This window comes from Delphinus delphis, chromosome 11 (assembly GCF_949987515.2).
Source record: "Delphinus delphis chromosome 11, mDelDel1.2, whole genome shotgun sequence".
Lineage (NCBI taxonomy): Eukaryota > Metazoa > Chordata > Mammalia > Artiodactyla > Delphinidae > Delphinus > Delphinus delphis.
Genome location: NC_082693.1, coordinates 79,790,782 through 79,815,427, shown reverse-complemented (window position 1 = coordinate 79,815,427; position 24,646 = coordinate 79,790,782). Strand labels below are relative to the sequence as shown.

General features: G+C 39.1%; 1 protein-coding gene across 3 annotated transcripts in view; it reads right to left on the bottom strand.

The window, feature by feature from the left end:
• The window catches only part of APAF1 (apoptotic peptidase activating factor 1), a 91,356-nt gene that overhangs the window by 26,397 nt on the left and 40,313 nt on the right, over positions 1 to 24,646 (bottom strand). For all 3 annotated transcript variants that reach the window (XM_060025431.1, XM_060025432.1, XM_060025430.1), the window contains exons 15-20: positions 23,038 to 23,169; positions 19,683 to 19,808; positions 10,869 to 11,030; positions 7,163 to 7,291; positions 4,424 to 4,549; positions 86 to 205 (exon numbers count right to left, since the gene is read on the bottom strand). In XM_060025431.1, the coding sequence (XP_059881414.1) occupies positions 86 to 205; positions 4,424 to 4,549; positions 7,163 to 7,291; positions 10,869 to 11,030; positions 19,683 to 19,808; positions 23,038 to 23,169 (795 nt within the window). The remainder of the gene's footprint in view (positions 1 to 85; positions 206 to 4,423; positions 4,550 to 7,162; positions 7,292 to 10,868; positions 11,031 to 19,682; positions 19,809 to 23,037; positions 23,170 to 24,646) is intronic.

The following is a 24,646-nucleotide window of genomic DNA, read 5'->3' as shown; positions in this document are numbered from 1 at the left end:
TCAAGTCCAAAAACAAACAAGAAAAATTTTGAATTGAGAGTTCAATCAAAACACTTTTTCCAACTATTTTCTAAAAAATACTCACTTGCAGACGTTTTATGTCATCAACTGCAAGAACCATCACTTCATTTTCTTGAAACACAACATCTATTTCTTGCTTTAACGCTACAGCAGAGTTCTTACATACTTTCTTTGTCTCCCAGAGCTGATTAAGAAATTAAAATACTAAAGTAAGATAACTGCATTCTCTGAAATAATGCAAAGACAAGTCTTAGTCTTAAAAACAATATACAATCATACCTCACTCTCCAAATGCCTATAATGCTAGAAAATTTTCAATTAGATTATAATTCAACAATAAAAATTTATTAATTACATAGTATAGGAAGAAGCAGTTATTATTAAGAGTAATGAATGCTAGAATCAAAATACCTTAGTAGGAATTCTAGTTCTACTGAAAGTTGTGACTTTGGGCAAATTACTTAACCTGGTGCTGCTCAAAGATAAGGACCTCCTGCTGTTTCTCACTGCTTGATACCAAGATAAGGAGCAAATCAGCTATATCACTAAACACACTGTTAACAGTATGCTTATGATACAGTTGATTTTTTTAAACAAGACTTTCTTGATGAAGGAAGCAGTGCATTGATTTACATTCTGGCTCAACCTTATTGAGACTGGCACTTTAAACAGCACTGACTTAACCTTTCTGTGACTGTTTCCTCAGCTGCAAAAAAGGATTGCTATGAGAATTAGCAAATTAACACAGGCACAGTACTTTGCCCAATGTCTGGCATACAGTAAATACTAAACAAATTTTAGCTAAACACAAATTTGTACAAAACACTGTATTAGATGCTACAGGGACAAACCAGGGTCTCCGGCCTCAAAGAGCTTATAATTTAAGATGTGTGAACAAGTCTGAGGGGCAGTGAAGCATTAGTGGTAAAGAGTTTTAAAATAACTCTGTGCTGGGAGATCAGCTGGGTGCTTTGTGACCACCTAGAGGGGTGGGATAGGGAGGGTGGGAGAGAGACACAAGAGGGAGGGGATATGGGGATATAAGTATACATATAGCTGATTCACTTTGTTATACAGCAGAAACTAACACACCACTGTAAAGCAACTATACTCCAATAAAGATGTTAAAAAGAAAACTCTGTGCTTAAATTTAAGGCACAATTTGATAAGTACCATAAGAAAATGACACACAGTCACATAGCATTAAAGGAGAAAGACATTTCCCCAAATGGAATACTAGGAAAGGCTTCACTGAAAGCTTGAGGGGACTTGTAGGGCTGTTAGGTTTTCGACAAGGAAAGATACAGAGAAGTAGGTTATTCCAAATGTAAGAAAACACACAGGGCTCCCCTGGTGGCGCAGTGGTTGGGAATCCGCCTGCCAATGCAGGGGACACGGGTTCGAGCCCTGGTCCGCGAGGATCCCACATGCCGCGGAGCGCTGAGCCTGCGCTCTGGAGCCCGCAAGCCACAGCTCCTGAAGCCCGAGCACCTGGAGCCTGTGCTCTGCAAAAAAGAAGCCACCGCAATGAGAAGCCCGTGCACTGCAACGAAGAGCAGCCCCTGCTCACCACAACTAGAGAAAGCCCCTGCACAACAACAAAGACCCAACGCAGCCAAAAATAAATAAATAAAATATTTTTAAAATACCTTTAAAAAAATACATAAGCAAAAGTACAGAAGCAGGGAAGTACAGGGTGTTTGGGGAAATGTGAGCAATTCAGTGTAGGTTACTTGTAGGAATAAAACAGAAGACAGACTGGTAGAGAATAGGCTGTACTGTAGAGAAGTTTAATGGCAGACTTCGGAGTACGTATTTGTTGGGTTGGCCAAAAGGTTCAGTTTTTTCCGTAAGATGGCTCTAGTAGCACTTAGGTGTCTTTAACTTCATTCGAAACAATTTTATTAGACTATATGTGACAACTGCCATATCAGCATGCATTTAAAAAAAAAAGACTTATCAAAATTGGTGAATTTTTGTGTAGCTATTTTAATATTGAAGATGGAAGAAAAAAGCAACATTTTGGGCATATTATGCTTTATCATTTCAAAAAAGGTAAAAACGCAACCAAGGGCTTCCCTGGTGGTGCAGTGGTTGAGAATCTACCTGCCAATGCAGGGGACACAGGTTCGAGCCCTTGTCCAGAAAGATCCCACATTCCGCGGAGCAACTAAGCCCATGCACCACAACTACTGAACCTGTGCTCTAGAGCCTGTGAGCCACAACTACTGAGCCCGTGTGCTGCAACTACTGAAGTCCATGTGCCTAGAGCCCACGCTCCGCAACAAGAGAAGCCACCACAATGAGAAGCCCATGCACCACAACGAAGAGTAGCTCCTGCTCACCGCAATTAGAGAAAGCCCGTGCACAGCAAGGAAGACCCAACACAGCCAAAAATAAATAAATTAAATTAATTTATTTTAAAAAAAAAGAACGCAACTGAAACACAAAAGAAAAGATTTGTGCAGTGTATGGAGGAGGTGCTGTGACAGATCAAACATGTCAAAAATGGTTTGCAAAGTTTCGTGTTGGAGATTTCTTGCTGCATGATGCTCCACAGTCGGGTACACCAGTTGAAGTTGATAACGATCAAATCGAGATATTAATTGACAACAACCAACGTTATACGATGCGGGAGATAGCCGACATACTCAAAATATCCAAATCAAGCGTTGAAAATCACCTGCACCAGCTTGAATATGTTCACTGCTTTAATGTTTGGGTTCCACATAAGTGAAAAAAACCTTCTTGATCGTATTTCCACATGCAATTCTCTACTGAAACATTCCGTTTGGGACGAAGTGAGAGAGTAGCATTGACATATATACACTACCAAATGTAAAATAGATAGCTAGTGAGAAGCAGCTGCATTGCACAGGGAGATCAGCTCTGTGCTTTGTGACCACCTAGAGCGGTGGAATAGGGAGGGTGGGAGGGAGACGCAAGAGGGAGGGGATATGGGGATATATGTATACGTATAGCTGATTCACTTTGTTATACAGCAGAAACTAACACAACATTGTAAAGCAATTATACTCCAATAAAGATGTTAATTAATTAATTAATAAAGCAAATTGTGACAGGCAATGAAAAGTGGATACTGTACAATAACGTGAAACGGAAGAGATCGTGGGGCAAATGAAATGAACCGTCAACAACCACACCAAAGGCTGGTCTTCATCCAAAGAAGGTGATGTTGCATATATGGTGGGACTGGAAGGGAGTTCTCTATTATGAGCTCCTTCCGGAAAACCAAACGATTAATTCCAAGAATTACTGCTCCCAATTAGACCAAATCAAAGCAGCACTCAACGGAAAGCGTCCAGACTTAGTCAACAGAAAACACATAATCTTCCATCAGGATAATGCAAGACCACATGTTTCTTTGATGACCAGGCAAACACTGTTACAGCTTGGCTGGAAAGTTCTGATTCATCTGCGTATTCACCAGATGTTGCACCTTCGGATTTCCATTTACTTAGGTCTTTAGAAAATTGTCTTAATGGAAAAAATTTCAATTCCCTGGAAGACTGTAAAAGGCACCTGGAATAGTTCTCTGCTCAAAAAGATAAAAAGTTTTGGGAAGATGCAATTATGAAGTTGCCTGGAAAAATGGCAGAAGGTAGTGGAACGAAAGGGTGAATAAGTTGTTCAACAAAGTTCTTGATGAAAATGAAAAATGTGTCTTATTTTTACTCAAAAACCAAAGGCACTTTTTGGCCAACCCAATACTTCGGTAGACAAGGGAGCTACTATCTGTTTTGAGCAAAAATGACATGACTGGGGGCTTCCCTGGCAGTCCAGGGGTTAAGACTCTATGCTTCCACTGCAGGGGGCACGGGTTCGATCCCTGGTTAGGGAACTAAGCTCCTGCAAGCCACTTGGCAAAAAAAAAAAAAAATTACATGACTGTATTGTACATGAGGAATATACCTTGCAAGCAGCATGTAAAAAACCAAGAAAGAAAAGACTTGTAGCAGAGGCTAATACAAGAAAGGCAACAGCTAATGAGCACCTAAACTTGAAGTGGAGAAGTAGAAAGAAATGATAGAAAATGGAAAGGTATCAATAGAATCCATTAGAATTGGCAAGTAATTGGATGTGGGAATTCACGGTAATGGAAAGAGTCAAAAGTTACTCTGAGGACTCAAATATAATATATTTAAATTAACCAAAATACAGTTTAATCATTGGACTTCTCCAGCACCTGGACCATGGTAACACTCAATTAACATGTACTGAATGAGACTGCTATAGTCCACATAATAGCTCTTTTCAAGGATAAATATGAAACCAGCAGTTTCCTGTTTTACTTCCCTCAATACTTCCCATCAATTTCTTAACTAGGAGATTTAGCTTACCATCATTAAATGTCTAAAATGAAAATCTCAATATATCTCACCCTGATTGTCTGGTCATCAGAAGACGTCAAAAATGATGATCCATCAGGAGAAAACATCACACAATGGACCCAACTTAAATGTCCTCTACAATCAGCTACTTTTAAACATGAGTCCATATTCCACAACTACAGAATAAACACAACAAATAGGAAATCACATTCATAAGCATTTTGAATATATCAAGAATATTAAAAATAGCAAGAATGATCCAGCAATTCCACTTCCATGAATATAGCCCAAAAATACACTAGCAAAAATACAAAATAACTTGTGTGGATTATTCACTGCATTGTTATTTTTAACAGCAGAAAACTGGAAACAACTCAAATGACCATCAATAGGGAACTAACTGAATAAACTGCATTAATCACAAAATGGGATAATATGCAATCTTAAGAAAGTAATGAGAAAAACACCCTGATAACGACTAGTCTCTGGGATATGTTGTTTACACCAAAAAAGCAAAGAATGGTATATACATTTCTGCAGAAGGGTATATATGTTTCTCTCTCTCTCTCTCTCTCGCTCTCTCTCTCTCTCTCTCTCTCTCTCTCTGTGTGTGTGTGTATATATATATATATATATATATATGCAAGCTATACTAAATGAGATAAAAAATGTGACTCTAGAGATGTGATATATATATATAGATGGATATATAAGGCTATATATTATACACATAGATATCCGTTTATACATGCAAAAAGAAACATTAGGATGTTAAGACAAAAACGGTTACCTTCAGAAGGTAGGGAGGGAGAGTGGCAGGGAAGGGATAGGGATGAAAGTCAGACTTCCCTGAATAAAATTTATTATAAAGCTTTGATTTGGAGTCATACAAACGTTTTATCCATTTTTTAAAAATCAATCTAGAAAAATAATAGGATGAACATAAGTGGTTTCCATATTTTACTTTCCACTGTCATCTAATCCTCATTTCAAATGACTGCAAAACCCTAAAACAAATGAATGTGCTAATTGTACATGTATATACTTCTCCTGTTATTCATGCTTATTACAAATTGTCAATGTCTATCACTAGCCTGGCTGTATTTTGTCCTGAGTTCTGCTGCAAATTACTCAAATATATTCCAGTCTAATGAAGTACCATATGTGCCTGAGTTCCTCTCATTACATTCTGAATTACAGACCTACTTTATGATTTCAGAACTAGCATGGACAAAACAAGTACTTCATCACATGCCCAGTAGTTTTCAATCAGTGAGTTCTATGGTTACCAATTCGTTATGTGAAATTTTCTCTGCCTTATCTCTGGAGTCCAATCTGGGACATACAGAGCTAAAGGCCAGAAATGAAAGTGGTTCCACAACTGAAAATTCTCCCTTGAAAATCCTTCTTTCTCTTCCCTTCTTGCTCTCTCTCATTTCTTTGTCACTCACAGCCTCCAAAACTAAGTCCCTATATTTCAAGAAGAAAGACAATGTTTCCAGGAGATTTTTAAGAATAGCAAGGGGTAAGGATTTTAGAAGTGACAGGAAAGGCCACAAGAAGGGCTGCTCCTCCACTCCTCCTAAAATCCAGACAAAACCCAGGAAGGGGAAATTTCCAAGCATGCCTACCTTGAGGATCTACGGGTAAGGTGTGAGATCTCCTAGTAGCTCTGAATCTTTCGATTCAAGACCTCTGCTGAAGAGAACACTGCCCACAGCACCTACTCTCTCCCATTGCTGCAAACAGGACTGGAGCTCGTTCACACTCATTGCCTCTGCTTCCAATGGGAAGATTCTCACAGGGAAGTTATTCAGTGTTAGTTGCACTGCTGTACTCAGAATTAGGAGGAGCTTACAGAGCTTATCCACTCACTCTCATCTTGCTTGTATCTCCATGCTGAAGGGCTATATAGCTCAGCCACTCTCCAGCCATACCTTCATGTATAGGGCAAGGTTGGTGAACTCACTAAAAAATCACTGAAACAGGCTCAGAACACTGAAGAAGTGCTTGCCATTGTCAAGCTTCCTTTGAAGGTAGCCTGTGAACCAAATGAATTTCCCTATTTTCCAAATAAAGGCCCAAACCCATCTTCTTGGACTGTAATCACAAGGGGCTTCAAATTACTTGGTGGTAAGATAAACTCAAGGAATGAGTAGTAACAAAGCTTGGAAAAACTAATCCATCTATGGAGAAAAAATATCAGGGAATTCATTGCTTTTGAAAAAATTAATACAGCAACTCACTGGGTAGAATTCTTCTAGGTATAGACACTGAGTATAAAATCCATCAGGTTAAGGGCAAAATTATAAATATAAACAAGAAATCATTTTATTCATTAGTGCTTAGCAATGAAAATTCTAGGTTAACCAATTCTAATTTTAACTTCCATCTTACCTTTCTCAATGATCTAAGAAATGTGAACTGGACTCATTTCTCATCATTTCTTTTACAGAAGAGTCTGTACCCATATTTAAGAGATGCCATGTTTCTGCCTAGGAAACCAATGGTCATGCCATTGTTTCCCCAGACCTTGGCACATATTGACTGTTCGATAAATGCCTGGTGAATGATGCTGTCTGTCAAACCAATTCTTCAATCACTGCTAAAGTATTAAAGCTGTTAATGCGGCTTAATATCCTAAAGCTAAAGGTCATTATGCTATGAAGAAAACACTCTATAATATCTCAAGCAAACATCCTCAGCAGTTAATGGTTTAAGCAACCCATTCTTTGTCATCCTTGTACCTCTGAAGACCCAGACTTCACAGAGTAAATTCAACTACTCACCTCCACGCAGTACTGGGGCAAAGCCACCACTGCCAGATGGTTATGGGGGGAGAAGTCACAGTACTGGACAGTGCTATGATGGCCTGTGTGGATTTCTGCCAACAGGCCACTAGTGTGAATGTCAAACAGCTGTCAACATAAAATAGAGAGGTATCTATAAAAGTAAATATGTTAAAAGATAAGCTATACCCAAAGTGAATCTAAATTTATTTCTAAAAGAATACCCTCCCATTTCAAACATAGAGTATAAGTCCTAAAAAAAATACTACAATTACTGATAATTGGCAAAATTATTAACTCATTAAAAAGATATAAATTAATATACATATACTTTTTAAATACTGCTTATCCTGAAACATGTTTCCTATAAAGGAAAACTTATCACAGATGATCGTGCTAGCCTAGGGAGAAATAAAACCTTTGTGAATACATGAATGGACTAGCCAAATTAATATACAGAACAGTTCTCCCTAATGCTCATTTATTCAAAAGAGAAAATGCCTACTCATAAATGAAGATGATCAAAATAATATAGGGCAGAGGCTTACTAAAATGAAATTAGTTCAATCATTTCTATTTCTCTTCAGAGCCTAAATTACTCCATTATCAATCATTTTCCCATTTTTGAACCAAAAAAAGCTATTTTTGAGTAATTCATTTCAATTTTTGAAAGATGTTTACATGATGAATATACTCTTCCAAAGTTTTTGCCAAATGATAAAAACGTTTATACCAATATACAGTATAACGATTTAAGGCCAAGCCATAGTCTTCAGGAAGGAAAAAAAAAAGTTTCCAGTGGAAGCCATGAAAATGTTTTGCGAATGCATAGCCCTGTGAGCACACATAGACGGTAAGCAGCATGGCATCAGGGGCCAACAATAAATGAAAGGAAATCATACTTAAAATGCTTCCCAGGACAAGTTGTTCTTAAAAATTAGTGGCTGACAGTCATAGAGGAAACTTGGCAAGTACAGAATAGGCAGCTGTCCCAATTATTGGGTAGCAAAAAGACCTAATAATAGGAGTGGGCTAATAACACAAGAGAATTGGAAAGAAATAGAGGAAAAGAATAAAGAGACCAAAAAGTAAGAACTGGAATCTATATGTAGTTAAGGGTAATCTTAGGGTAGCTTTATTTTAGCATGGTAAAATAAAGAGTTGGCCTATAGATTTTTGAAACAGGAAAGTACTTCACACAATATAAAATTATTTTCCTCTCTCACTGGACAGATAATTTTAAACATTCAAATTTTGCTCAACACCATTAGTCATTAGGGGAATGCAAACCAAACCATAACTTTACACCTAATATGACAGTTATAATTTTTAATAATGAAAAAAAGCAAGTGTTGGCAGGATGTAAAGAAATTGGAATCCTTGTACACTACTAGTGGGAACAGAAAATGGTATAGCCACTATGGAAAGGTCTGGTGGTTCCTCAAAAAGCCCAGTATAAAATTACCATACGACCCAGAAATTCTACTCCTAGGTATATACACAGAAGAACTGAAAGCAGGGACTCAAACAGATACTTGTACACTAGTTCTTGTGGCATTATTCACAACAGCCAAAAGGTGAAAACAACCCAACAACAGATGAATGGATAAACAAAATACAGTATATCCATATAAGATTATTACTCAGCCATAAAAAGAAATGAAGTTCTAACACATGCTACAACATGAATGAACCTTGAAAATGTTATGCTAAATGAAATGAGCCATACCCAAAAGGATCAATATTGTACGACTCCACTTATATGAAATATCTAGAAAAGGCAAAGTCATAGTTTAGATTAGAGGTACCAGGGGCTGAAGAGAGAGAATAGGGAGTTACTGCTTATTGGTTACAGTGTTTCTGTTTGGGACAATGAAAAAATTTTGTAAAAGTAGTGATATCTGCACGAGACTGTGAATGTAATTAATGCCACTGAATTGTGTATTTTAAAATGGTTAAAATGGCAAATTTTACAAATCTTCACATCTTGTAAATGTAGTGGTTCCTTTCTGTTCTTACAGACTTTAACATACTTAAAGACAAAAGGAGATATTTTTCTTTGGTTTCCTGCTAAAGGGGTAAAAACCTATAAGCAACCAAGATCCAAGGGTCATAACTACTAGATCAATAATAATAATATAAATGGCCCCTCAGTTTTTATACAAGTATATATATTTTTTTTTCGATTTATTTTATTAATTTATTTATTTTTGGCTGCACTGGGTCTTGGTTGCTGTGCGCAGGCTTTCTCTAGTTGCGGTGCGCAGGCTTCTCATTGTGATGGCTTCTCTTGTTACAGAGCATGGGCTCTAGGTGCGCAGGCTTCAGTAGTTGTGGCGCACAGGCTTCAGCAGTTGTGGATCACGGGCTCTAGAGTGCAGGCTCAGTCCATGTGGCGCACGGGCTTAGTTGCTCCGCAGCATGTGGGATCTTCCTGGAGCAGGGCTCAAACCCGTGTACCCTGCATTGGCGGGTGGATTCTTAACCACTGTGCCACCAGGGAAGGCCCCAAGTATATGTATATTTCAACTGTGTTCTTTAAAACTGTAATCTCTTGGGTGGGGGAAATAGGGAGAGGTTGATAAAAGGATACAAACTTTTAGTTATAAGATAAATAAGGTCTGAGGATCTAATGTATAAAATGGTGACTATAGTTGATAACATTGCATAGTATAAGAGAGTAGAACTTAAATGTTTTCAACAAAAAAAAAGAAAGAAAAAGAAAAAAAGGCAAATACATGAGCTGACACGTGTTAATTGGTTTGATGGGAGGAATCTCTTCACAGTATACGTTTATCAAATCATCACGTTATACACTTTAAATATTTTATAATATGTCGATTATACCTCAATAAAGTTTAAAATAAAACAGAATAAACTTGTAATATCTCTTATTTAAGTCTTTAAAATTACCATCAGAATGGAATGGCACTGTGCCCTAAATTAGAATACCCAGCTCTCCTAATCACTGTGTAACTTTGGATACATTATTTGGCTTCTCTGAACCTCAGCTGCCTCATTATTATCATAGGGCTATTGCAATCTGCTGTGCCCTTTGTATATTTATATCAAAAGAAATTACACGTAAGAGCACTCTGAATACTACAAATGTAAACTATCACTTGAATTGAATAAAGAAGAAACATTTCTTTGCCATTTACCTTTCTTTGCATATCTTCCTCATTTACTTCATAGAAATTTCACAAACTTCTTCAGTTGTTGATAAGTATTTCTCTCAGTCACCAAATCATAAAATTTTACAGCTAAGAAATAACTTCGAAAATCACCTAAACCAATGTATTTCAAATGGGGGAAAGGGGGGAGAGTAATGCAGAAAGCATTCCATCCATATTTTAGATAAATTTGAGAAACACTGGTTAAACAACATAAATTGTTTCTTTATTGTAGGACTCCAGAGTCCTTAAATATGTTTGTACACACTGAAGTACCTCTAATAGCGGAAAGTAATACGTAATATTTCCCAAACCCGTGACCATGGAGACCCTTCCTCACAAGGCCTATGGACATTCCCTGAAGCATAGTTCTGAGAACTATGGGAGGTTAGAGCATCTGCCCAAACTCGTTCAGCTATACTTTATATCAATAAACAGTATAAAATGCAAAAATCAATTAGATGTTTCAATTTTCTTTAAATTAGACTAAATTTGGCTTTTTAATTTTGGCTTTTTAAAATACTGGTACTTACAAAGACTTTATTTTTTGCTGCCACCATTATCCTAGCACCATCAGCAGACCATGAACAGCATTTCACTATCACTTCCATATCCTCATGAGGCTCCTCTGAATTTAGGAAGAACTGCTTCACATTAATGCTCTTCCTCTCGTTTGCTGATTTCACATCCCAAAGCTTCAAATTACAAAAATAAAAAAAGTTTAAGTTTGTTTTGATCTCAAATCACACCTCTAGAATTCCACCTGGCCTAAATGTCACACAAATTATTCAGTTCATCTAATGACTTATTTTTAATTATGCATAACTTTTCATAAGGCTTTTAAATTAAGTATTCCAGTTTCATTCAGCACCTTCCTAAAAAGAAAAAACTTAAGAGCACTGCCCAAAATGCAGAATGTAAAACTACACAAAATGTTAAAAGAGCCTTGCATGGTGTGGAGGAGGCTAAAGATCAGGTGTTGACAGCAAGAATGAGCGTGGAAGAAAGAAGAGACTCACGACTTGCCACGGCTGCCCTCTGCTGGGCCAGGCATGAGGTTTGCTTCACATGCACAGCACAGACACTACACACAGGCACCCCCCCCCCAAGCTGAGTTATAACCTAGCAGAGCATCAGAGACATAAGGAAGTCCCTGAAAATAGAAAACAAAAATATGCTGAAAGGAAGCAAGCCACCTTGTGTGCTTGGTGGGGTCAGACAGGGCTCTAAAACAACTGGATCCTGAGGAATGGGATACGAAAGACTAAACCTCACTCGCTAACAGAGCCACCTGAGCAGCCCAAATGACAAAGGTCTTCAAGAAGATCCATCTTCACTCCCCTGGGCCTTGAGCAGTGTCCCAGTTCCACAGAATGATAATGGCTGCCATTCACAGACCAAGGGTTGGCCAAGGAAAAGGATTTAAAAACAAAAAAAGCTGCTTCTCAGGCTTTAACTCAGCTTCCAAAGCACAGCTCCCAGGGTAAAACCCGATTTGACTGGCCAGGCACACGTTTACATCTCTCTTGAGTTTAAAGATTATGTACACTAGAAATACAGCCAAAACCAAAACCTTTCCCCTTGCAATAACTATAGGTAAACTGGATGAACCAAAAGAGACATCTAAAGTAGTTAGCCCTCCTTGACACTGAAGAGAGAAAATCTGAACATCAGTGCCAGAAGCTTCAGTCACATCAAGTCAGATTATATGAGAAATCACACTCTGTTTCCCTCTTAATACGAAAAACAAAGCAATCATTGCCTGGATTTAAGAAAGAAAAAGAAAACTAACACAACCCAATTTCACTACATCTATCTAAACTACATCTTCTGCATGTGGACCTGACCTTAGCCACTATCCAAGGAGTGATGAAATTCCACATACTGAGGGACCAAGTACATACCAGCATTTCATTTTGAGCAAGTCACTGCACTGTATCCAAGGCCCATGTGAACCCTGGTCCTTGTGTGGTTCAAATGGCAATTTTTAAATAAAACTCACATTTTGAAACAGTTTATCATCAAGGCCTGAAAAGCACATGCTTACCAACATGATATGCTATAAAACACTTAGAAGATTACAGAGCCATTTGGGACAGGAAATAATTTTATGGTTCTTCATCCTCTCGGAAAATAAAAGCTTTACAAGACTTTGACCTTGAAATGCTCTTATCCAGAATCATTTTTCAAGACCTCTGCTTAGTAAACGTCACTGTATCAGTGTGAACCAGCCAACGATACTGGCTTAACAGTAAAAGCTGCCACAAACACGGCAGTTCTTACCAAGAGTGCAGCAATGTCTGTCCCCTGCTGTTAGTGCTCTACAGTCACATTCTGATACCCATACCTGAAATCAAAATCCTGTCCCTGAAGACTTTTAACTTGTTTTTCTTTTGAGTTTTGAGAAGTCTTAATTCAATTTGAAGGGACACAGCAAAGGTTTATCATCTTGAACACATTTATTAACCACGATGCTAGTCACTTCGAGATTATATAAGTGAATCAGATATAGACACTACTCTCAAGGAGTTTATAGGCCAGTAAAGGAGGTAAGACAAACATATAAATGACTCTAACACAAGATATGCCAGATGTGTCATTTGAGAGGAAAAGATACAGCACAGTGGGAATGCTTTACCAGAGCCATGGGCTTGAGGAAACACTTTTTGCAGAGGGGGCCACCTCACTCTCCTCCCAGAAGATCAGCCTACTTTATACCAACTTAAGATGGACTTAAGATGGATTTCAATACCAAAAAATACCAGAGAGTCTAGGCTAAGGGGTCACCATAAGCTAAAGAACAAAATGGAAAAGCACAGACAATGAAAAGCGAGAACAAGTGCAGTCTGGGTGCAGCAGCAGGAGCCTGCACACTCCCCCACAGAGCCACTGCCTGCTCTGAGCCCCCTCCACATACTTTTACCATTTTCATGGTTTGCCTATTCACTTACCTTTCTCCCCAGCTAGACCCTGAACAACTTCAAGCCAGGAACTATACTTTTTTTTTTTTAAAGTATTTAAAAACCAAATGCCTAGGGCTTCCCTGGTGGCACAGTGTTTGAGAGTCCGCCTGCCGATGCAGGGGACACGGGTTCGTGCCCCAGTCTGGGAAGATCCCACATGCCACGGAGCGGCTGGGCCCGTGAGCAACGGCCGCTGGGCCTGCGCGTCCGGAGTCTGTGCTCCGCAACGGGAGAGGCCACAACAGTGAGAGGTCCGCGTACCGCAAAAAAAAAAAAAAAAAAAAACCAGATGCCTAGTACAGAATCTGGCACATAGTAAGTACTCAATAAATGATCAATAAATACATTTTAAGTGAAAAGACAAATTATTCCCATGTTTCAAGCACAGGTGAGTAGAGACAATAGCGTTACTGAAAGAAACAGGGTTCTGAAGATAGAACACATACATTCATCTCCACACCCTCCCAAAACCCACGTAAAACAACAGTAAAGAGAATTTTTCTCTCTAGGCATAATTCACAAAGTAAAGGAGAATGGAGGAAGATATTAGAGCGACAAAACTATAAAGGCTAGAAAGAAAAAAGACAAGTGATAAGGGGACTCCTTAAAATTGAATCCTGAGCTCACAGTGGAGAAAGCCAAGAAGTAGCCCAATTCACACCAGAGAACCCCCAAAAGGCTCAGGAAGTGTTGGGCCTAGCACCTTCCAGTAAAGATGGAGCTAACACAGGAGGAATCATCGAAAGTCCCTTGAAATCCCTTCCCCTACTCTGCCATCCAGATTGCCCTACTCTGGCTGAAGAAAAGAGGGTTAATCTACACCCAACACAGTTGAGAGCAGGGTCACCATTCTGAAAATAGGGAATTTAAGAGAAAGTCTATATTCCAAGTGTTGACATCTCTGCCTAGATATCTTCGTAGAACTTGCCAGCCAGACTTATACCCTACAGGAAGGGGACTGAAGATTTTTCTCTGAATACCCCACCAGATCAAGACAAAAGATTTAAAGAGTCTGACATTAGGAGTTCACCATCAAAAAATGACAGCCAGATAACACTACAGGGAAACCCACTATAAATAAGTTCACAATTTCCTATCAGTTTTTTGGTGCTGCACTCTTTAAATGTGTTTGTTTGTTTGTCTGTTTCTTATTATTTATTTTTGGCTGTGTTGGGTCTTCATTGTTGTGCACAGTCTTTCTCTAGTTGCAGCGAGTGGGGGCTACTCTTCATTGTGGTACACGGGCTTCTCATTGTGGTGGCTGCCCTTTGTGGCAGAGCACCACCAGCTCTAGGGCATGTGGGCTTCAGTAGCTGTGGTACACGGGCTCAGTAGTTGTGGCTCATGGGCTCTAGAGCGCAAGCTCAGTAGTTATGGCACACACGCTTAGTTGCTCTGCGGCATGTGGAATCTTCCTGGACCAGGGCTCGAACTCGTGTCGCCTGCACTGGCAGGAGGATTCTTAACCACTGCGCCACCAGGGAAGTCCCAGTGCTGCACTCTTTAAGCATGAGCACATATCCAAGGATCAGGCAAGTAAGATATAGCTCTCAAGTGCAGACAGAAACCAAAACCAACAAACAGAAAAAATAGCAACTATAAAAGAATATGAAAACTTAAAAAAAAATATTACTAATACCCACAAAAATATAAAAGGTATTGTACCCACGAAAAAAGAATAATATTAAAAAAGAAACTGATCATAAGAATGGGTACACTTAAAAATATGATAGCAGAAATTAAAAACACAATAGAAGAAGTGAAAAATAAAGCTAAATAAATCTTCCAAAAAGTAGGACAAATGGATGAAGAAAAGAGAAAAATAAGAAAACATCCCTAATAGACATTCTAGAAAGAGAAACTAGAGAAGAATAAGTCAAATAATTAAAGGAAACCTCCAGAACTGAAGGACATGAATTTCCAAATTGAAAGACGCTATCGAGTGCCAAGCACAATAAATGAAGACAAACCCACACCAAGGCACATTATCATTAATTTTTTAAAGTACTGGGAATAAAAAAAGATCTTAAAAGTTTCAAGACAGGAAAATAGATCACATACGAATCAGAATGGCATCAAACATCTCAAGAGAAACTTTGGAAGCTAGAAGACAAGAGAGCAAGCAATGTCTCCAAAATTCTAAGGAAAAATTACTTTCTTCTGTATGCAAAAATATAAATTAATGGGTTTCCTTGGTGGCGCAGTGGTTGAGAATCCACCTGCTGATGCAGGGGACACGGGTTCGTGCCCTGGTCCAGGAAGATCTCACATGACGCGGAGCGGCTGGGCCCATGAGCCATGGCCGCTGAGCCTGCGCGCCCAGAGCCTGTGCTCCGCAATGGGAGAGGCCACAACCGTGAGAGGCCCACGTACCGAAAAAAAAAAAAATATATATATATATATATATATATACACATATAAATTAAGTATGAAGCTAGAAGAAAGACACTTTTAGACAGACAAGTTCTCAAAACTTTACCTCCCAGAGATTCTTTCTTAGAAAGCTAGAGGAGATTTTCCACCAAGCGGAGAGGGTAAACCAAGAAATTCAGGAAACAAGGGTTTCAACTCAAGAAAAAAGCAAAAGGAACTCCCAAGATGGCAGCTGAACACTGGGAATAGTACCACCAATCATAATGGAGCAAGGTAGAACCCTCTAAGGAAGTTATTTCTAAGAAGAGAAAATGTCAAATCAAATACCTGATACATTTAAATTATTTAAGAAAGAACTTAGGCAAGGGATAGTTTGAAGGTGAATTAGTGGTATGCACATTTAAAAAATAATAGGGGGACTTCCCTGGTGGTCCAGTGGGAAGATTCCACGCTCCCAATGTAGGGGGCCAGAGTTCAATCCCTGGTTGGGGAACTAGATCCCGCATGCCTGTCGCAATTAAGAGTTCGCATGCACAACAAATAAGTCCGTGTGCTGCAACTAAGACCTGGCTCAGCCAAAATAAATAAATTTAAATAAATAAATGTCAACCTTTGGGCTTCCCTGGTGGTGCAGTGGTTAAGAATCCGCCTGCCAATGTAGGGGACACGGGTTCGAGCCCTGGTCCGGGAAGATCTCACATGCCACGGAGCAACTAAGCCCACGAGCCACAACTCCTGAGCCTGTGCTCTAGAGCCCGCAAGCCACAACTACTGAAGCCCGCACCCAGAGCCCGTGCTCCACAACAAGAGAAGCCACTGCGGTGAGAAGTCGGCACTTCACAACAAAGAGTAGCCCCCGCTGGCCGCAACTAGAGAAAGCCTGTGCGCAGCAATGAAGACCCAATGCAGCCAAAAATAAATAAATAATAAATAAATTTTAAAAATTAAAAAATAAATGTCAACCTTTAAAAAAAAATTAAACAAATGAAAAAAACAAAGCTTCACTGTTAAATATACAACATCTTTAATCCCAAAGAAAACAAAGTGTTGTACAGGAAAGGGGGAAAAAATCAACATATACTACATGGCCCAACTGTGATCAGTCACAATGATGTAAAAATCCTAAACACTGATCTAATCAAAATCCTGAAACATATAGGAAGTTTGGGGAAGAAAAAATGAAGAGTTCAGTTTGGAGCACAGTAAGTTTGAGGTCTGGCATATTATCTAAGTGACAGCAGTGAGCAGGCAGTTAAAGATGCAGGACACAGCACATAAGAGAAATGAGGGCTGGAGAGAACACATCTGAAAGTCACTCACAGAAGGGAGAAGAACTGAAGCCACAAGACCAGCTGAACTGGGACGGAAGAAAGGTGATGGAGGTAGGTAGTCAAGATTAGAATCTTGAGGAAACAGCTATATTTTAATGGGCAGGAAAAAGAGTTAAAGAAGAGGTTAGAGACACAGAAAGAGAAAGAAGAAAACATTCATGTCAAACGAGTAGAGTTTCAAAAAGGAAACAGAAGGGGGTGTAACACAACCAAAAGAATAAGGACTGGATAAAGAAAAATACCGGATTCCACACTCATCCAAAGAGCATTAGATTTTACAACAAAAAGAACGAAAACAAAATAAAACTGGATTTTACTCTTCAAGGGAATACAGGGAAGACAGGACCAGGCTAAAAAAGGGTTAAGTAATGAATAAGTAGTCAGAAGGTTGAGGCAAGTATAGGTGACTTAAGAAGTCTAGTCATAAAGGTCTAGTCAAAAAGAAAAACTGAATGACTCTTTCAGAGGATAACACAATCAAGGAAGAATCAAAGGTTTTTCACTTTTTGCTTGTATAATGCTTAGGAAGGGCCAAGAACATCTGTAGGCTGTGGGAAAGGATTCAAAAGAGAAAAAAAACTAAAGATGCAACATCGAGAGGAAATAACCAATGAGGCAAGGTCTCAGGGGAAGAAGGAAAAAAAGGAACAGTAGGCACAAGCAGAAGACTTCCTGGGCACTGAGATGAGAAAAAAAAGGGGAGTAGAGACTTCTTATGGCAATTTTTGAGAGGGCTCATGGCAGGGAGCTCTTGGGTGGTGTCAACCTTCTGAACAGGTATGAGGTAAGGTTATCTCCATAGAATGAAAGAGATACAGTGACATTGTTAGGGGCTTAAGAACAGCAGAAAAGGTTTGGAACAGGCACTATGGTGAATTCAGTTCGGGAAACAAATGGCAGCAAAGAAGGCCCAGTAGAGTTACACAGCTCAAACTTGTAGAACAGATAAATGGCCTGGTTTCACAACTTTCTTCAACATTAAGCAAACTAATAATAATGGAATCTTCCCAGAACTTGCATTAGCAATGGAGATAAGGTAAAAGGAGAACCTTCCTTGAGATATAAAATGCCTTCTGAAGTCATTCACTTAGTAAAAACCAAGAAATAACAAGCTCATAGGACTAGAAGAATCTTTCAGAAGAGGGTTGCCTTCACTGAGCCTCCTCTGATATGGTCATCCCAAAGAAGAGACAGATATTTGATATTTGTAGAGAATATGTCATAGAGGCCAGATCCATTTGGCTGAATATTCTAAGAATGCTCCAACATCTACTAGATGTCAGGAAATTATATCAAGTAGAATTCTACCCATAAAATTCCTATAACAAATTTATAAGTGGAAATCAGAAGACCAAGCAGCTTCCATCTATCGATATATATAGATACAGGTATATAGTAGATATGTATATATTTGTTCTCAGAACCAGATGGATGGATGTCATAAGAGAACACCTTCTGAAGAAGGCTTTGCATTTATTTTTTAAATTTATAAAGTTTTGAGGGTCATTAAAAACTACAGACAAGTGAATTGGAGGCCAAAAAAATTCCAAAAAAGACTAATGAAACATATATAGGGACAGTAGCTGAAATAAGCCCCCAATATTATCTTGCCCAGAAGTGACAATTAATGTACTGGACAGGATCAGAGGTAGCAGAATGATGGAAAGTGAAGAGCCTTAGAGGTGTGCCTGATGAGCCTGGGTTTACCACAGTTTAGAATTTGGTACATATGTGTTCCAGCTAAAAACAGCAAGATGAAAACAGAGGTAGAGAGTTAATCTAGGATCTACATATTGGGATAAGGAAGGATGAGGAGTATATCTTAGAAGGCTGCTATCACACATGAGGGTATAACAGCATAAACCAGAGCAAACGCTACAGAATGGGAGGGGAAAAGGTAGACCAAGAGATGAGGAAGTCAAAGATGGATTGGATTTAACACCAAAGAAAGGAGAATCAATAAACAGGAGACCAGAATGACAGGAGAGAGGAATAAGAAAGTGGCATAGGGGGCTTCCCTGGTGGCGCAGTGGTTGAGAGTCCACCTGCCGATGCAGGGGACACGGGTTCGTGCCCCGGTCCGGGAAGATCCCACATGCCGCAGAGCGGCTGGGCCCGTGAGCCATGGCCACTGAGCCTGCGCGTCCAGAGCCTGTGCTCCGCAACAGGAGAGGCCCGCGTACTGCCAAAAAAAAAAAAAAAGAAAAGAAAATGGCGTAGGTTCTTATTGAGAAGTAAGGTGGAGATTTAAGGAAGAAGAATTCAGTTTTTTTAAAGACTATAAATTTCAGGAGGCTGAATAAGCTTTTTTCCCTAGCTCTGAGTTTTCCCCCATAAGATTTCGCAAAAACAGGAATACAGGAACATAAAAGGCAGAATAAATGAATGATAAATAAAAGCAGGACCTTTACAAATTTGATCCCATAGATCTCAAAAGATTTTATGAAACCATAAACGAAATACATGCTTAAAAATTAAGAATCAAAATTATATGAACTTTAAAGCATAAGGTAGTAAACCATTAATAAGCAATCATTATGACAACCAATTACAGTTATATTAAATATGCTCCTGGAAGTTGAAGGAAGAAGCTTTCTGTAGAAATGTGAAAAACAGAAACCTCTTTCCCTAAAACAATAAAATTATTTACAACCCATTTTAACAATGAACAAAAGCATACCTTTAATGTTCCATCAGCTGAACAACTAGCCAAAAGCTTATCATCTGGTGAAAATCTGCAGTGATTGACTGAATTTGTATGGCCAAACATGGTATTTCGACATTCTTTTTGATTCAGAGCCCAGAGCTATTTGAGAAAGATAAAAAGATAACTGAAAAACTAGCACTGAATGGGGAAAAGTTAGAAATCATGTGAAGTTCTTCCTTCCCTCCCAATTAAGCTTTTTCAGTTACAGGAAGCGTTCCATTCACAGTTTGACAAAGGTGTCAAACACAAAGGTGAACTTGTGATTAACAAGTAATGGGGCAGTCCTTAGATCAGCACCTAAATCTACTAAGGGACTTGAAGGTTTATCTAGGCTTCAGTCTGAGCACTAAACTAGCTAAACAATTACTGCCTATTTTAACAAAGTAGTTTGAAATCATTATTATTTTACTCAGCTGTATAACAAGTAATATGTAAAATAAACTGCCCAATTTTTTTAGATGCTAAGTTATCCAACTCTAAAAATAGTCATTTCTAAGATTTCCCTATGCAAACCTAGAGTCTACTAACTAGGATAAAATCTATTAACACTCTTAAAAAATGACTCAAAAATACAAAGACTGCAAAGATAGATATAAATACATTTGACGGGAAATATAAGGGATTAGAAGAGCAAGTTAAACCACCCTTCCTGGAAACAATCAACCAAATCCAGAAGGTGGGACATTCCACAGGATAAATGACTCAATTTTTCTAACAAATCAATGGCATAAAAAAAGAGATAGACGGGAAGGGGAACATTTAAAGAATAAAAGATTTAAGAGACATATCAACCAAATGCCACTTGAAGTTTGGATTCTGACTCCAATAAATATATGGTAGAAAGATATGCTTTGAGACTAATAAGGAAAAAAGAACATGGACGAGGTATATTATGAAATTACTGTTTATTATGTTAGGTATGATAATGGCATGGTATTTATGTTTTAGACCTCAGAGATTCATGCTTAAGTATTCTGGGTGAAATGATATGTTACCTGGGATTTGCTATAAAATGCTCTAATCCAAAAAAATGGGAGGTGGTGGGGGAATAAAATACAACTGGCAAATGTTGACAATTGTTGGAGCTAGACGATGGACACCACGAGAGTTACTATTCTCTCTCCTTTGGGGTATGTTTGAAAAGTATAAAAAATGTAAATAAAATGGGCAAGGGGGATTTATGCAAATTAGATTAAACACAGAAGAAATCATTTACCTCCCAAAATTAATCTTAATAAAAATCCTTTGGAAATGATCAGTGAGTTAAGTCCTGTTCTTTATGTCCAACTCCATCCCTAGCTTCTTTTATCCCAGTCCCAGATAAACCCCATTCTGCAGATAATGCAAATTACATGCGAGCAGCATCAAATTTACATCTTTTCATTGGCTTCTCTCAGTTCAAAAAGCACAAGAAGGGCTTCCCTGGAGGCGCAGTAGTTAAGAATCCGCCTGCCAATGCAGGGGACACGGGTTCAAGCCCTGGTCCAGGAAGATCCCACATGCCACACAGCAACTAAGCCTGTGCGCCACAACTACTGAGCCTGGGCTCTAGAGCCCGCAAGCCACAACTACCGAGCCCATGCGCCGCAACTACTGAAGCCCACACGCCTAGAGCCTGTGCTCCGCAAGGAGAGAAGCCACCGCAATGAGAAGCCCGCACATGCACCAAAAAGCAGACCCGCCCTCTGCAACTAGATAAAGCCCGTGCACAGCAACAAAGACCCAACGCAGCCAAAATTTAAAAAAAAAAAAGCACAAGAAGTGTGACTTCCCTGGTGGCACAGTAGTTAAAAATCCATCTGCCAATGTGGGGGACACGGGTTCAAGCCCTGGTCCTAGAAGATCCCACATGCCGCGAAGCAAATAAACCTGTACACCACAACTACTGAGCCTGCACTCTAGAGCCCACGAGCCACAAATACTGAAGCCCACGCACCCTAGAGCCCGTGCTCTGCAACAAGAGAAGCCACCGCAATGAGAAGTCCGCACACCTCAATGAAGAGTAGCCCCTGCTCACCGCAACTGGAGAAAGCCCATGCACAGCAACAAAGACCCAACGCAGCCAAAGAAATAAATAAATTTTTTTTTTAAAAAAAAGAACTTAAAGTTTATAAAAATAAGAGAATAGAACCCTTGCATAGGACATAGGATCCAGGACTTGAAAGAATACAATAAAATCAGATTTTTTTTAAAAAAAAAAGCACAAGAAGTAAGTCCTAATAGTCCTCATGGAAATGCAAATGTGGAATGACCGGTCTTAAAGTAAAACTTGTCCTTATTCAAAACTGTTGACCAGGTTTCCCTGGTGGTACAGTGGTTAAGAATCCGCCTGCCAATGCAGGGGGCACAGGTTCAAGCCCTGGTCCGGGAAGATCCCACATGCCGCGAAGCAACTAAGCCTGTGTGCCACAACTACTGAGCTTGCACTCTAGAGCCCACAAGCCACAACTACTGAGCCTGCGTGCCACAACTACTGAAGCCCGTATGCCTAGAGCCCGTGCTCCGCAACAAGAGAAGCCACCACAATGAGAAGCCCACACACTGCAATGAAGAGTAGCCCCCACATGCAGCAACGAAAACCCAACACAGCCAAAAATAAATAAATAAAATAAATAAATTTATCTTAAAAAAATTATCAAACATATGTGGAACGAATATCTATTTCTGGTTTTAGTTTGGTTTAAATTTTTTTCTTTTCCTATCAGTACATTTTTTCCCTCCTCTTTCTGATGACCCTCTCTTTCGAATCTTGAATCAAGCCCCAGTCATAATTCAAGTGGAGCTGACCTCACCTATTTGTCCCATTTCTACATGGCTAAAACCTGTGACCCCTGGCCAATTGAAGGATTCCATCCTACTGACCGCTAGGGTTATTCTGAAATGCGCATGTAACCCAAACCATGTCAACTAGAGTTTTCTCTATGGGAAAACTATGGGACCTGGGAAAGAGCGAGTTTCCCTTCTTCTGTGATTATGAGCTGTAATATCCATGTAAGCCTGGAGCTAAGGATAGCCGAATCTGCTACACAGAAAGAGTATGCCTGAATCAACAAAAAGGGAAACAGAGTTTAGAGATGGAGGGGGGGGGTTAGAGCCTGAGAACGTATTTTAGGCATCTGGAATCAGTTATGCCTGAAGTCACACTCCTTCTAGACTTTTCAGTTACAAGAGCCAATAATAGATTTGTTGTTGTTGTTGCTTAAGCTAATATGAAAGTTTCTACCCCTGCAACCAAAAGATCCCTGATTAATACAATATATGAAAAAAAAGGAGATGTTGTGATGTATCTATCAAATTTATCTACATAATTCTCATTATCCACACTTACTTTGAGGAAGCAGTCATTTGAACCAGTGGCTAAGAGCAGGTGATTACTATTGTTGGTGAAGTGGCAGCAATTGACTTGCTCTGAGTGCTCGTCATAGGTATGTACTAGTTCCCCAGACATAGAATTCCAAACCTAAAGAGAATAGAGAAAATAAAATTTACAAGTACCCCTTATTTTCAAAGAGAAAACAGAGAGGCAAAGCAAATGTGAGCTGTTTTGCAGATTTTCCCAGACATGATACTAATGAATACCTCTCCCTTCCCTAAATTATGTCAGCATTTTGCCAGAATGTTATTTTTTTTAATTACCTGCAAGTCTACCTGCAAGTAATGTAAAACATTACATTTTTCAAGGGTAAGATTTCACATGTTCATATGACTTGACAGCAGGCAGAAAAGTGCTATAAAAGGGACGGAATAATGGACTTCAGATCAGAAAAATTAATCAGAGCCAATCTAAGACCTGGCTCTACCACTTATAAGTTGTGTGTCCCTAGTCAAGTCCTTAATTTACCTGCATTTCAGTTCCCCCCTTTGTAAAATGGGGATACCTGTACCCATCTTACACAATGCATGGTGTCAAATGACAAAGAATTTGGTAAGTGTTCTGCTGACTTCAAGGTACTAATAAATAAGTAAAGGCAAATGGCTCAGTGAAAAAAAATAAAGACTTTAGATTCTGAGGGAAACCTAGCTTTCAACCCTGGTGCCATCAGGCATTAGTTAATATGAGCCTGGGCAAATGACTTCATCTCTGAACCTGTTTCCTCATCTCTAAAATGGGATCAACACTTACTTTGCAATTGTAGTGAGAAATTGATAATGTAATATAAGAAAGTGTGTAGTATAAAGCCTCATGCAGTGTTCTCAGTAAAAAGTAATCATTTTCCTAGTTACTATGTAAGTAGTCTGTTTCATCACACAAACAAAAGAAATAAATTACCTAATGAATTTTCACTGGGCTTTTGGACTTTTAGAGATACTAATGTCCCTCCCATAGCATTTTCTTTTATCTTATCAAAGCACTCTCCAGAGATCCAAAGAGTTTATTTTATTTTAAAGTTCTGTAATAAGTATTTCTGCCTCTTGCTTTAAATTTCTTACAAATAGAAACTTGAGCCACATAGCTCTCACTCTGGACCACAGAATGGCCAGCTCCAAGTCTGACTCAGAACAGAGGTTATAGAGTGAATTAACTGGTTGGTTGTAAAGCCACGTAGAGAGTCCAATCTATCAAGAAGATTTTTCCAAAGTCTCAATTTAGTCTGGACACTCCGGGGTCCTCTTCAAGTAGATGCAAACTCCACAAAAACTCTCAAGCCAACTTTCTTGCTCCCAGGTCCACTAAGGCCCACCCCACCTAAACAGATTCAGCATTCCACACCCCCTTTGAAAAAAGCCCAAAATGAGGTCTCCCCTCCATTTATCAAATAAAATATTCCCCTAGACTTCACTTTCTCTTAAATTCCATAAAAATACTCTGGCTAAAAGCCAAATTTAGGGACAAGAAACAAAAAAAAGAATAATTAACAAAGATAAGAATTACCCTGTGAGTTTTCTCTTCTCTGTTTACTTTGTAGACTAGTAACCTGATTGTTAGTATGTTTATT